The following is a 14,971-nucleotide window of genomic DNA, read 5'->3' as shown; positions in this document are numbered from 1 at the left end:
GGCAATTCATACCTCTGACCCTCCAACCAGGTCTGATAAGAGAATCACTCATGACATTCAGAGAATGGAAAACTCGTTATTGACGTAAATCTTAACAGAGAACAATTTTGTTCTTTTATCTTGGGAAATGTTATTTTACAGGTAATCTTCCCTAAGTAAAACCACGGTGGACGGTTTTGGTTTGGGTGGAATAAACGCTAATTACACTGAATGTCTTCATACCTTCATACCCTTCTACCTTAGAGAAATATATCAATTGTATTTTTACAGGGAACTTTAGACACTCGGGAAGCAATGGTAAAATGTAAGTTTTAATATTATGATGTAGTCAGATATGTATTAATAGTGGCAACATCCTCATGTGTCCTCTGTTTTACAAAATATATATTTATAACATGTAATAAACAAAGAAGTGAAATGAAAACTACATTTAGAAAACTGGCTTTAAAATGCATCACAATCTATTGTTTAATAAATAAATAGCTTATAGAACACCACCGCCTCTGCTTTTACTGAAACACAGGTTTTCACTCTGCAATAAAATAATTCCTGTCTGTAGCTCTGAATTTTTGCAGAGGGATTGTAAATGGTGCCACTGCACCAAATGTATATGGTGGTCTTTAACATTCATGGAGCCCTGGGCAAGTTTCAGCTCAACACAAAATCAAATGCACACCTATACTGGTGATACATATCAGGACTCTCACTACAGATAGAAACACAGGCATCCTCACGCACAGATGAAACAGGCATATGCATAGACACATACATGCATATATATACAAGGACAGTTATGAACAGAGACATTCACACAAACAAATTCATGCACACACACTTACACAAAGAGAGAAGTAGATGGAAATGTTATGAACACTGTAAAATACACTTATGCATAGACAGAAACATAGGCACACTGAACCAGACAGAAACACACATGTACAGAGACATGCATATAGGTGTACTCATGCACGAACAGAAGCACGCATGTAGACACACCTAATTATATATAGATGTATGCATACTGATACTAATGCTCATATAAACTCTCATTCACAGACAGAGAAACACACAGACACACTCCATTAACATCGCCAATTGCTCCCCTACCCCAGATTTAAATCCTCACATCGCTATGCCAGCTTTTCCTCATTTAAATCAACCGGAAATCAGTGACTAAGATCAGACAATTATCTTTTGAAGTTATAGCCTTAAAGGAACAATCCAAGCACCATAACCACTACTTTGCTCAAGCAGTATGACAACGTACCTGGAGCCTGCTGTGCATCGTTCACCTCCTCCATGAGGGCTGAAAGCTTTCTACATTGAGCAAAGCCCAACAGTGCAGGGCTTAGCTTATTAACTGAGAGCACTTACCTGATATTCTCCACCCAACACTCCTAGGCTAGGCACATGGGAGCTAACAAAAGCTCAGTTGGGCTAAGCCTTGAGACCAGCACCCAGGAGATGACAGATAAGTTGTCAAACCATTGTTTTACATACCCTGGTAGGGTGCCAGGGCACATTTCACACCATAAACATAATCCAACGATTACAAGTCTTAGCTCAAAAGATCTTAGAACTCTGGTAGAGACCATAAAATTCAAGTTCAAATAATCTCCAATGTAGTATCAGAGCATGTTTGACTTTTTTGTTCCTACCTGTTCATCTATCTTCCTCTGAAGTTGAACCACCTTGTTCTCCATTCCTACACTGAGTTTCTTGAAGTGCTCAGCAGTCCTAGCCTCGATCTTCAGCTGCTTCAGCTCCCTTTTGGCTTTCATCCGGCGAAAGCAGCACTGGATGACAATGGCCGCACTGCGGAACTTGCCGAAGTTCTTTCGGGCGATCCACCGACGCAGGTACTTCTGAATGATGGTGGCTTTATACTGTACCAGTAGCTGTGCTCCACAAAGAGAGAGAACAAGAAATCTAGCTTGTGAACCACAATCAACCTCTCCTTATAGATATAAATGTAATGTCCCATACATCAAATACATATTTGAAATCAATCAAAATCAAAACAAATGAAAGTACAACCCAACTTTAAGATGGGTATGTAGGATTCTTTTTTTGTTACTGACAGGGGATGTTTGAAAGCCATTATCATTACTAGCTCAAACTCAGCTGTTTTATGATGGGTAGTAATTCTAGAGGGATTTAAAATTATAATCTTAACAAAAAATTCAAAACAAAAACAAAAACACTCTAACAAGGTTATTTACTAGAGTAAAGTAAGAATTCAATTAAAAGTGAATTTAAAATGAAAGGTCAAAACATCCAAACAGGAATTAGATAATTATTTCAGTCCAGTTATCTCACCTTAAATTTTTAATTCACTTTGAATTCTCACTTTAGAGAATAACCCTGTAAGACATCCTATTAAGGGAGCCACACTTACTTATGTTCCAGGGATGTGGAGTTAACAAAATGAATGGGTTTGAGGACCTCCTCAGAGCCAAAAGGAAAATTCCCCCATTCAAAGCAAGGTGACTGAAAAGCTTTCTCCACCAAATAATAGAAAATCAATCAGTAGATCTGAAAATCCCCTGTTAATCAATGAAGATCCAGTGCAATACCTAATCTAATTAAAATGTAGTAACTCACACTGTCCCATGGGCTCGGGAGTTCATTTATGAAATATGAGCCACCCCTGGGCCCCTAATCTCATGGAGCAATGGGCATGATAGGATTCACTATCCAATATCAAGTTCTTTTCACATTTTTCTCTAAAACTAAACACTTGTCTGAAAAAGATGCCAGGAGATATTGTGTTCGTCTCTCACTTTGTAGAACACTCATGTTTTCCAGCGAAACTTTATTACAACGTAGATATTCCCTGGCAGGAGGAATGTACAACTGACAGCCCAGGCAGAACCCTAGCCGATGGAACTAGGAGATATCTACTTGGCAGCGGAGGCAGCTGATAAATGACTGCGGTAAAATACCTCTCGATAAGCTCTTCTATCAAACATGCCCCGAGTGAAGGATTGGATGGTAATAGCAGCCTTGCGGATCCTCTGGTAGCCACGATACACACGAATCATCCGCAATTGCTTCTGGAGGATTATGGCAGCTTTTGTTTTTCTGAGATGGTCTGCCAACCTATAAACAAACAACATACCTTTTCTAAAATTGTTCAACATTTGAGTTATAAACATATCAGTGCCTCCCTTTTGACAGAAGACATACTACATCTAAAATATTTTATCAGACACTCTTCTGTCCCCCATAGTCTTTCGTTCATGTTTTTTTTTAAATGATCTTACGTGGACTACCTTCATTTTGTTTTTTGGGTGTGATGCCTTTTGAAGATTTACCAAGATATATTTAACAATTATCTAGTTGGACATTTACTAATGGAAACTTGAATGTAACGTTTTATCTCTGCTACAGCACACACGTGGCTGGGATTGTTGTTGAGCTGCAAGGTTCACCATTATTTCTGTGAAAAGCCGTTGGGTTTCGGATTAAGTCTACGGAAAAGGTTCAATGTTAAGTTTATGGAGAGCTGCTAATTTGAATATTAAGTCTATGGGGTGCTGGACAGCTGAGTTCTCAGTCTATGAAGACTAGAAGACCTAATTGTCAAGTCAATGAAAAGCTAACATTTTCAATGATATGTCTGCTATATGATGAATTCAATATAACACTTATGGAGAGCTTTAAAGTATAGTGCTAAACTAATGGAGAGCTGTAAGTTAGGATGGTAAGTCTTCAAAAAGCAAAACAGACTTGAGACCATGCAAATTTGCTAGCTTTAGTGTTAAGTGTATGAAAAGCTGTAGCATTCAATATAAGTATATTCTGGATTCCTAGCATATGGAGAACTGATGGATCCAATGGTAAGTTTAGGGAGAGCTGCAATGTCTAGCATTAAATCTATGGAGAACTGATTATTTCAATTATAGGTCTAGCATGAGCTTCATGATTCAGTGTTATGTCTACATAGAGCTGCTGTGTTAAAATAAAACTCATTTGTATTTAGAACTGCATGACCCAGTGTTAAGTCTACAGAGAGCTGCTTTGTTAAATGCCAAATATATGAAGAGCAGTAGGGTTTAGCTTAAGTAGGTAGGGATTTGAAGCTTTCGGGTTTGCTGCTGAGTTCATACCTTATGTAGTTGAAATGTATTTTAAGTGAATGAAGCTTAAACTGAATATAACTTTGGACAACTTGACATATGGTGTAGTCCCACACCTAATTATTTTTTCATTAAAAAGACTCCAGTGTGACCCCTTTCTAGCAACCTACACTTCAATTAGATGAGATTAGTCTACCATTACCTCTTGTGTCATTTTACCCCATTCTCTTAGAACGTAAGCTTGTTTGAGAAGGGCCCTCGGCACCTTCGGTTCCTGTACGTCCAACTAGTGTTGCAAATACTTGTCATCTAGCCCACCTATTGTACACACTGTGAAATTTACGGTCGCTTTTTATGTAATAATAATAAGGTAGGAAAACATACTTGCGAGCGAGATATCCACGTGTGTATCTCTGAATTGTTAAAGCAGCATTCTTCATCCTTCTGTATTTCAGCCTTTGTAACCAGCCTCGTACAGTTTTCTGTATCATGATGGTAGCTGCTCGGAATTTGTCGGCACGCAGTTTCTCCAAGTAGGCCACTTGCCCAGCCCGGAAAAAGATCTTGGTGCGACCAAACTGGAACTTGTCTGGATCCTATCAAGTAAAAGTTAATATATACCAATATTATCTCTAAAATTCTTCATTACATCTAGTAACCACTAAACAAGTAATGGAGACAAAAACTCAGATTATTAGTACTGAAATCTGTCTCTACTATATAGCCTAGGTGGTAAATGTTATAAGTCTAACTTGGCACAATGACCACTGATATCATATTCACAGTATTATATCTGTGGTATGTGCTGTGTTAGTGCGGTTACATAATTCTAGTGATTATAAGTTACTTCCAGAGGTTCACAATGAGCGCTACGGAATCTGTTGGCGCTATAAAAATGGCAATAATAATGATAATAATAATAATAAACATTCGGAAAAAAGAGAGCATCATGTAGACCCTGCCTGCCACCCAGAGTCATAATGGTCATAATATTTTACCTGGGTAACTATCCCTTACTCAGTGCTTTCTGGGTGATTTGCAATCAATGCACATTTTAGTTAGGATGGATGGAGCCATTAGTGGTTATTTTAAGGAATAAGAGAACACATTTATGGCAACCGGAAATAGGAGCAAATATGGGGCCTCTCTGTAACATGGAGTAGCTATGTTGGCTGGAACCTAAGATATTCCACTGGTACTGTGATTGAGGTTTTGTTAAAACATAACATATACTGATACTAAGGCCTAGACCTGTCTAGCGATATCATTACCAGTTGTGACATAACTATTAATGCTGCATTCTTGGAGTAGGTTTTGGATGGTGGACGTGTAGATGAACACAGTTATAAGTAACATAGTATTAATCCATTCAGTATCATGCAAGGAGAGTGCAATTAATCACACCTTAACAAGCTTCTCTAGGACTGTTTTACAAATGTTCTTTTTGTCATTTTGGGAAAGATCCTTCTTTGTCATCAGAACACGGTATCTGTTGAAGAAGTCATGGTACGTCCACCTATAAACAGACAAAATGCAGATAAAAGTTCGACAAGAGCAGTGACTAAGACACTGAAAGAAAACAACAATTAAATATTAAGAAAGGGGGAATCATGACAATTCTGGCACATTACCTGCCATGAAAGGTTTAACTGATATGTAATGGTATTTTCAGCAATCATTTTGTCTTTTAGTATGTACAGTCCATTGTCTACTTTGAGGTCATAGAGAGGGCAATTTGGTGCCCTAATAATGCACCTAATTCTAATGTACAGGCCTGGTTTGTGTGCTGTTAAAGTGCGTATCAGCCATGTATGCACGATATGGAACATGCTTTTTGACATGTTTCACTATTGACACAATGTACGCCAGTTGCACACGCCGGCCTTCGGTAGTGAAACTTTTAAAGGCGAACAATTCCCTCAGGCAGGGTTATTCCCTAACTTTTGTGGAAAATTTCAAGATCATCTCAAATCTTGATCCAAAAGTGTTGAATTGGTAAACTTCTCAACTTTTTGTCAATTAGACCCTTATTGGCCTGGCCCATCTATGATGGTGGAATAAAGATTCATTTTGGAAGATTTCCTTTAATTTTTGCTGAGTTGCTACAGTAATTAATATCATGTCAACAGACAAGGTTAAAGTTGGAAGGGTTATATACAGGATTTAACTTTTTAACCTTATTTTTTAATGTTTAATTAACCCATGTTTCTAGTTAAAACAACCGATTTTATAATGATATCGTGTTAGTCATTACCCCCCTCCCATTGGTTATAGTCTGATTCGGGAAAAAATATTTTTGAACTAATCATTCTGGATCCACAGGTGTATATCATAACAAAGCAAAAGCAATATACACATTACAAATGAAAACGAGAAATGGACAGAGTCAGACAGAGCCGACAGAACCTTTAACAATGATTTACAGGGAGCAAAGATGGAGGCACCCAGCTGCAGTACAAAGAGGTGTGAAATTCTACACATAATTTTATTTATCACACCTCACAAATAGTTGTTAATTATAGGGGATAAGTACGGTAATAAGTAAACCTAATATTAATTAAACTGGGAAGTGACAGTGACTATTGAAGCATGAAATGCAGATTTCTTTGTAAAACTAGCAACATTTTTTTTCATTCAAATCCACTACCTGGATGGGTAGCCGGCAGCACTAATTCGGATGGTTTCCAGGACCCCACAAGCTCTCAGCTGTTGAACTGCTCTCTTTGGGTCGAAACTAGAAAGAACAGACATAATACTAGCAATTAGAAATGCAAAGCAAATTATTGTTCATGCAGTGGGCAGCTAATAGAATATTTCTGACAGTCAGCATTATTTTTACATTCGCTTTATGATTCACTCATTTAACATTTGTTTTCAAGGGTGCAAAGTATTGAATTTTTTCATTAACTTGGTTGAAAATTTGCCATGGAATTCTTTGGAACATAGGAACTAAAGGTGCAAATCTTTTCCATACTAGAGTTTAAAGTGCTATTTTATGTATTCGAACCGCTACAACCCGCTGTTGCCCCCTGGTGACATCCGCGGCAATGGAGCAATTAATTCATTTAGCACTATTTAATTTATCGCCCACGTTAAAATTTGTGTAGGACCCACCGATATTAGGCTACTGTGAAGTAGTGGTGGTCTTAACATGATATGGCAATATAGTAGAACTAAATCCCAATATTTCTTGGCTGAGAAAGGTGATTTAAAGTAGCCTTGTAAAATGTAAAAATGTATTTGTGTGTGTGCACTGTCCCTTAATCTGAACGCGTGTTCATGCTGGCTAATGACATACTAATGGAACTTCTGGGATGGAGTTATACCTCCGGCAGCATAATTATATATATCTGTATGCGTGACGTTTCATAGTAAATCACTGCACATACAGACTTCAAGCACCATGACCACTTCAAATCACTGAAGTGGTTATGGTGATTTAAGTCATCTTTTAAGTTCTTCTGCACCACATGCCAAAATACAAATCATTGCAGAGAACATCTGAAGGATTATGATTATTATTATTATTAGTTTATTAAAGGGACACTCCAGACTGTTATGTGTGAGGAGTGTGTCCTCTTTTATTTTACAAAAAGTGCAGATTTCAGTTAAATTCAACATATTTATAACTTAACCTTATCACTCCCCACTAGCTGTCAGTCAGAAAACCAGCCCTGTTACTTCCTGGTTGCTTAGTTCTTTGGTGATTAACTCAAGAGTCAGGTAATTGCTCAGAGCACCTGCCTTGCAAAGGCTTCCTATGGATCTTCATTGGACAGCCACAAAAAGTCCAGGCTGTAGCAGAAGAAGAGGGCTTGCAAAAGTTGCAGACAATAGATCTAGCCTTTGCAAGCTGTTTCGAGATATACCCACAGTAAGAAAAAAAAAAGGCACAATTAAACACATACAAGTTTTTATATAAGTATATCTACTAAACAGTGATTTTTATTTATTAGATTTTTTTTTTTGGGGGGGGGGTGGGATTCTGGATTTGCCATTTAATTGGGCCTGTAACAACAGTTATATAAGCTATATTTTACAACCGGAATTACAAAGTATTGCTGATCGCTTGATCATTAATGTGCTGCTAAGTATTTACTTAACTAACAAATGCAATTTAATTTGAGATATTGATCTAAACAAGCTGTCAATCTATTTTCAATAAATGTTTACATTAAATTAAATTCTTACTTGGACCTTCCCAATATGAGATGAGTATGCACAAACTATGATAGATGCACAATCTATGCGGGACGCCATGCTGGGATGCACTGGTAGCATAAATCCCAGCTACATTTTTTTTTTTTTAAACTGAAATAGTATTTTTATCAGTTAAACTTAGCAGCATTATGCTACACTTAAAAGTAGCATCTAAACTCCTCGCATTACCCACTGACAGGTAGAAGATGCCACTCGTCTCTCACCGAAAAAAGTTACACCAATGAGATCATAAGCAATTCAGATTTTTTTGTTAGCAAAAAACATTAATAATTTTTACGATTTGTGTGCATAATAAAAATGTATTTTTAATAATGAACATTACAATAAGCTGCAGAGGTTACGGTGCTTAGAATGTACCTTTACGTTTCATAGGATGAAGGACACTGTCTCTTATGAAAGATACTTTATAAATTGATGCACTGTGTTCAAAATAATGTTACAACAGCATATGGCAATCTTTCATTTTCTATAAATTATTATTTTTTAGGTGCATTGCAGATAGTACAGATAGCAAAGAGACAACATAAATATTCTCTAGTCTCAAACACAAACCCAGCAGAGCAATCAGTCTTTATAAAATGATCTCCGTAACTGCAGAGGAGATTGATGGATTGCATTTCATATAATCCAAATCTGACACTGTCTGTAGCTAAGTAGAACAGAGTGATGGGGGCTTTCATAGCAACAATGTTTATTACTCTACCTGTATCTAGTATAAAAAAACACTAACAGACAAAACCACTGTACTGGGAGATACGCAAGCAAACTTTCAGATCTGGATGTCAGATATGGCCATTTATCTTATGCTAGACTTTCTATTATAACGTGGTGAATATAAACACACACTACATCAAACAAATACTCACCCAAAGTAACACATATAAATATCTCAAATGAAAGAAGTAAATACCTCTGGGGTTTATTTTAAGACAAGGCCATTTGCTGACTGCAAAATCATACTGAAAAGCACATCTGAAAATTAGTTTAAATTTTTTTTTTTTTTTCAGGGTTTTTTTTGTTTTTGGCACGGACAAGCCCCAGGGACATTATGTAATAGGGCTGGTGGCAAACATTTTTTATAGCATTTTATAAACAAGTCTACGTCTATGCCTCTTTGATGGCTATATAAATAAAAATGGGTCCTTAAATATGTTTATCCTAACCTTACATAGTTACATAGCTGAAAAGAGACTTGCGTCCATCAAATTCAGCCTTCCTCACATTTGTTTTTTTGCTGTTGATCCAAAAGAAGGCAAAAAACCCAGTTTGAAGCGCTTCCAATTTTGCAACAAGCTAGGAAAAAAATTCCTTCTTGACCCCAGAATGGCAGTCAGATTTATCCTTGGATCAAGCAGTTATTATCCTACATTGAAACCTTCATTTATACAAGAAGCTGTCACGTCCTGTTCTAAGTTGAAACTGCCTGATTTATCACCATTCAATAATAATAGGTCTCACAATTTAATTCTTTGCTGCATTTCAAGAGTTCAGAACTATTACACAGACAATTTCATCTTATAATGTGAACTATGTGTAGGCTGTATATAAAAAAAGAAAACTATGTTCTAGAATTTCTTATCCGTGAAAATGTAAAGAAAGCTCCAGAGGCAAACGAAAAAATAAAATAAAATAAAATAGAATTTTAGAAAGAAAAACATATAATGCCAAGACAGAAATAAAGTTAGCAACGCTTGAAAGCTTCTATGACCTGGTTTGCCAACTTATAGTTTAGGGGTCATACTTCCGCCAAACCCACTGATTTATAATTCAATTCATATAAAGTCACTCAATACCCCTCAGTGATCATAGCGACTGTTGCACAAGACTTCTAGCTCTCTTCCTGAACTACAATTCCCATGATGCTTGGCCAATCACTGGGATGCCTAGTTTAATAGGAGCTCAAGAGGACCAGCTCTTGCTTACAGATTCAGAAAAAAACGTAGTAAAAATCAGAGAGCAAAGAAGACGCAACTGTAACAGTTGCTACAAAGACAATAAATTATTAAGTTACCATTATAGACGCCCGAAATCCTTTCTTGGGGTCCAGAGAATCTTGTCGCATGCCGTGGGAAAAGAATAAGTGGGGTTTTCTCAGAGCTGCTGCACCCAGGCATTATAACCCAGATATCTGACTCCGCTGGAATGCCTGTGCTTACGGTCAGAGGAGAGAGTCCGCAAACAATGCCCTCTCTGTGTCCGCACTACATATTATTACACACTCAGGTGCTGTAACTCTCATTGGTTTTTCAGGGAAAGTCTACGTCTTCAGCTTTCTCTGGGATTTATTGACTAGGAACACCAGTTTGCAAAATTCAGGCTAAAATAGGGAATCTGTAAATAACGCCGGGTTGGAACGATTTTTTTCTAAATTGGCAATTTCAACATAAAAGTTGCAGTTGTGTTTCAATTCTCTAGGATTCTGTGTTTAGGGAGCAAACCCTACATATGCACAAGTCTAGCTGGACGTGGACGAACCTTACAAGAATTGTTCAAGTTTTAGCTAATGGTAATACCTTATGGTGATGAAGTCCAGCTGCAGCTAGACTGATTTTCCTATCCAGTCGGTCCTCTCACACCTCGCCCCTCTGCCAGTCCTTACATTGGCTCCCTGTATCCTGTAGGAGTCAATTCAAAGTGCTAACCCATACATTTAAAGCACTGAACAATTCCAGCCCCTCTTATATCTCTTCACTGATCCAGAGGTATGCCCCTCCTCGTACCCTCCGCTCTGCCCGCGACCACCTCCTGACCGCTGCTCGCACCCGTACGGCCAACTCACGCTTGCAGGACTTCTCACGGGCGGCTCCTCTCCTATGGAATAACTTGCCTACTGCCATCAGACTCTCCCCTAGTCTTCAATCATTTAAGAAGGGCCTTAAATCCCATCTCTTCAGGAAAGCGTATGGCCTCCCAGAGTAATCTCTCCCTTACATACCTGTCTCTTGCTCTCCTATGGGATAGTGCTTTGCTCTCTCCTCCAGCTCTGCTTCACTCCTACTTGATATTTCCTATCCTAATGTTTCTAATACCCCACCTCCTATAGACTGTAAGCTCATTTGAGCAGGGTCCTCTTCAACCTATTATTCCTGTAAGTTTTCTTGTAATTGTCTTATTTATTGTTACATCCCCCCCTCTCAAAATATTGTAAAGCGCTACGGAATCTGTTGGCGCTATATAAATGGCAATAATAATAATAATAATAATAAAGGGATGCTTTAAAGGTGAAGGAACATTTACGAAGTTAACCCAATTAACTTTAGAAGTTGGGCTGAGTGGACCTGACATGTGCTAATTATAGCTAAGGGAAAGCTGCCTGCTTAAAATAAATGAAATAATAAAACCAATCAAACAAATATAATGAATATTCACTTGCTAAATATGGGGCTCAGCGTAGGGTTATTTTTAGTTACATCGGCTGATTCCTTAAAGGACCACTCTAGTGCCAGGAAAGCATACTCGTTTTCCTGGCACTAGAGTGCCGTTAGGGTGCCCCCACCCTCAGGGACCCCCTCCCGCCCGGCTCTGGAAAGGGGAAAAGGGTTAAAACTTACCTTTTTCCAGCGCTGGGCGGAGTGCTCTCCTCCTCCTCTCCGCCTCCGTTCCTCCCCGTCGGCTGAATGCGCACGCGCGGCAAGAGCTGCGCGCGCATTCAGCCGGTCGCATAGGAAAGCATTCATAATGCTTTCCTATGGACGCTTGCGTGCTCTCACTGTGATTTTCACAGTGAGAATCACGCAAGCGCCTCTAGCGGCTGTCAGTGAGACAGCCACTAGAGGATTAGGGGGAAGGCTTAACTAATTGATAAACATAGCAGTTTCTCTGAAACTGCTATGTTTATAAAAAAATTAGTTAACCCTAGCTGGACCTGGCACCCATACCACTTCATTAAGCTGAAGTGGTCTGGGTGCCTAGAGTGGTCCTTTAATGGATAGGACACTGTTGAGTCTCCTGTTCAAAGACAGGACTAAAGTTAGATTGCATATCGCACTCCTGCTTGTTGAAATGCTTTATGTGTACTCAGTGGCGTACACATGACCCATGGGGCCCCGGTGCAAAAATTGATCCATGGCCCCCCCCCCCTCTGCGCGGGCCGGGGCCGCAACACATAGCGGCGGGCACCTGGTCGCAGGGGTTGCAGTGCTGCGACCCCTGCATGTACGCCAGTGCATGCAGATGCACACACACTTAAAGGACCACTACAGACACCCAGATCACATCAGCTCAATGAAGTGGTCTGGGTGCCAGGTCTCTCTAGTTTTAACCCTGCAGCTGAAAACATAGCAGTTTCAGAGCAGTTTCAGCCGCTAGAGGAGCTTCCATGATTCTCACTGTGAAAATCACAGTGAGAAGACACTGAACGTCCATAGGAAAGCATTGAGTAATGCTTTCCTATGGGCGGTTTGAATGCGCGCGCGGCTCTTGCCGCGCATTTGGAGCTGAGAGGCGGAGGGATTCCCAGCGCCAAGGGAGTTCGGCGCTGGAGAAAGGTAAGTGCTGAAGACACACACACACTCACGAACAGACGCATACACACTAGCTAACAGACACACACATTTACTGACAGAGACACATTCAGTGACAGACATACATACTCACTTACAAAACATACACTCACTGACAGAGACACACTCACTAGCAGACATCAAACAGACTCACTAACAGACACACAAACACACTCAGTAACAGACACACACAGTAACACACTCACTAGCAGACACACACACACTAACACACTCACTGACACTCACTAGCAGACACACACTAACACACACACTAACACACACACACACTTTTTTTTTATTTAATCCCCCCAGCCTCCTTACCTGTGGGAGTGCTGAGGGGATTCCCTGGGGTCCAGTGGTGTCACCCGGCTGGCAGGCTGGCAGGCGCGCGAGGGAGCACTCTCCCTGGCTGAGTGCTTCCTCTTCAGCTCCCTCGCGCACCGCGTAGGGATGCCGGCGCCGGAAGATGACGTCATCTTCCGGCTCCGGTATCAGTGCGGTGCGCGAGGGAGCTGAAAAGGAAGCACTCAGCCAGGGAGAGTGCTCCCTCGCGCGCCCGCCCGCCAGCCTGCCAGCCGGGTGACAGCAGGGCCAGCCTTGGGGGGGGGCAGGGCCAGCCGGGCCCGGTCGCAGCCGCGACCCCTGCGACCCTGGTATGTACGCCACTGTGTGTACTTTTATGAATTAACTGCTTGATCCAAGGATAAATCTGACTTTTTTTTCCTAGCTTGTTGCAAAATTGTGCCTCAAACTGTTTTTTTTGCCTTCTTTTGGATCAACAGCAAAAAACAAATGTGAGGAAGGCTGAACTTGATGGACGCAAGTTTCTTTTCAGCTATGTAACTATGTAACTATGTAACCTGGTTACAACCCTTGGCGGTCAGTCAGACAACTGATCCAGTTATTTCCTGGTTTGGATAGCTCAGTAAAACTAAACTCAAGAGACAGCAATTGTCCAGAGCACTTGCCTTGCAAAGAATTCTCATTTAATTGTATTGAAAAGTCTGTGATTGGACAGTCACAGAAAGTCTGGGTTGGTTAGAAGGGGAGGGCTTGCGAAGGCTGCAGACGAGAAATCAAACTGTGACTTTTATTTCTAGTGTATTTGGGCAGTGGAGTGCCTGTCCCTTTAAAATATATGAGTCAAGCCCCAGGTTATGGATTTTGGTGTGAATTAAGGTTTCACTTCATAACGATTTGCTTTCCCCAGAATAAATCGTGTGCGCAGACTGTTAAAACTAATGGTGCTCATTGAACTGTAAAATAGTCAAGAGCTTTTATTTGACAAGGAGCCAGTTGTTCTCACGTTACACCTGACTGTAGTTTCTACACCTCTGATCATGATGAATAAACCCTACATTTAGTTGTAATAGTTACACAGTAAATGTAACACATTTCTTAATAGGACACTCCAATCATCATAACCACTACAGCTCGTTAATAGGGCTAGGAGACCATGGTTCAACGTTCCTATGTTTTTTTTAATTTAATTTCCTCATTATATGAAGTGCTTGATTATGAATTACCAAATTATTGCAGGCTTTTCACATAGAGAAATACACATTTTCTATGTATAAAGAGGATGTGAGATAGCTCATTATGAAATCTCAAACAACTGGGGAGAGTGTAGAGTGCTATGCATTCCCTATGGAATTCTGAAAAGACCCATATTGAATCTCATTGCATGCCACCCATTCGCTTAACCAGTCAGTTGATGATGTGAGTGAACATCATGTGAGAGATTAGAGGGTGTTTACTTTTGACACTCACTGACACTCACACTCACATGGATTTATGGAATAATTCAGGTTTATCTACTGAAGATAGCGCCTACGGTAAGTATTAAAAATGCCCCCCCCCCCCCTCTCAGCCCCTGTCCAAACATCTGACACCCATCTTTTAGATTAAATCAGCTCAAAAATGAAATGTGTGTGTTTGTGCTCTGTGCAGCCAACTCTTGCTTGACTTTCTTGAACTGACGGGGGCTATGATCCTGGTGGTGCAGCGGAGGAGTCATACTCCCTGGTGGTCTAGCAGGGGTTAACTCTGTTCTAATGGGTCCTTAATCCTGGATGGTCCAGTGTGGAAGTGTGAGGTTTGCACCACTGGCAAATGCAGACCTCAGTAATCGCTCCCCCACAGTTTGCCCTCTGCAAGTCAGAATGA

At 40.1% G+C, this 14,971-nt stretch overlaps 1 protein-coding gene across 3 annotated transcripts in view; it reads right to left on the bottom strand.

Annotated features, from left to right (window-relative positions):
• MYO5B (myosin VB) overlaps window positions 1-14,971 on the bottom strand; it is a 203,947-nt gene that overhangs the window by 39,773 nt on the left and 149,203 nt on the right. For all 3 annotated transcript variants that reach the window (XM_063453850.1, XM_063453852.1, XM_063453851.1), the window contains exons 17-21: window positions 6,730-6,816; window positions 5,487-5,598; window positions 4,467-4,678; window positions 2,946-3,102; window positions 1,659-1,898 (exon numbers count right to left, since the gene is read on the bottom strand). In XM_063453850.1, the coding sequence (XP_063309920.1) occupies window positions 1,659-1,898; window positions 2,946-3,102; window positions 4,467-4,678; window positions 5,487-5,598; window positions 6,730-6,816 (808 nt within the window). The remainder of the gene's footprint in view (window positions 1-1,658; window positions 1,899-2,945; window positions 3,103-4,466; window positions 4,679-5,486; window positions 5,599-6,729; window positions 6,817-14,971) is intronic.

Source organism: Pelobates fuscus, chromosome 5, assembly GCF_036172605.1.
Source record: "Pelobates fuscus isolate aPelFus1 chromosome 5, aPelFus1.pri, whole genome shotgun sequence".
NCBI classification, from domain to species: Eukaryota; Metazoa; Chordata; class Amphibia; order Anura; family Pelobatidae; genus Pelobates; species Pelobates fuscus.
The sequence above is the reverse complement of the archived record's forward strand: the minus strand, read 5'-3'. Positions and strand labels throughout refer to the sequence as shown.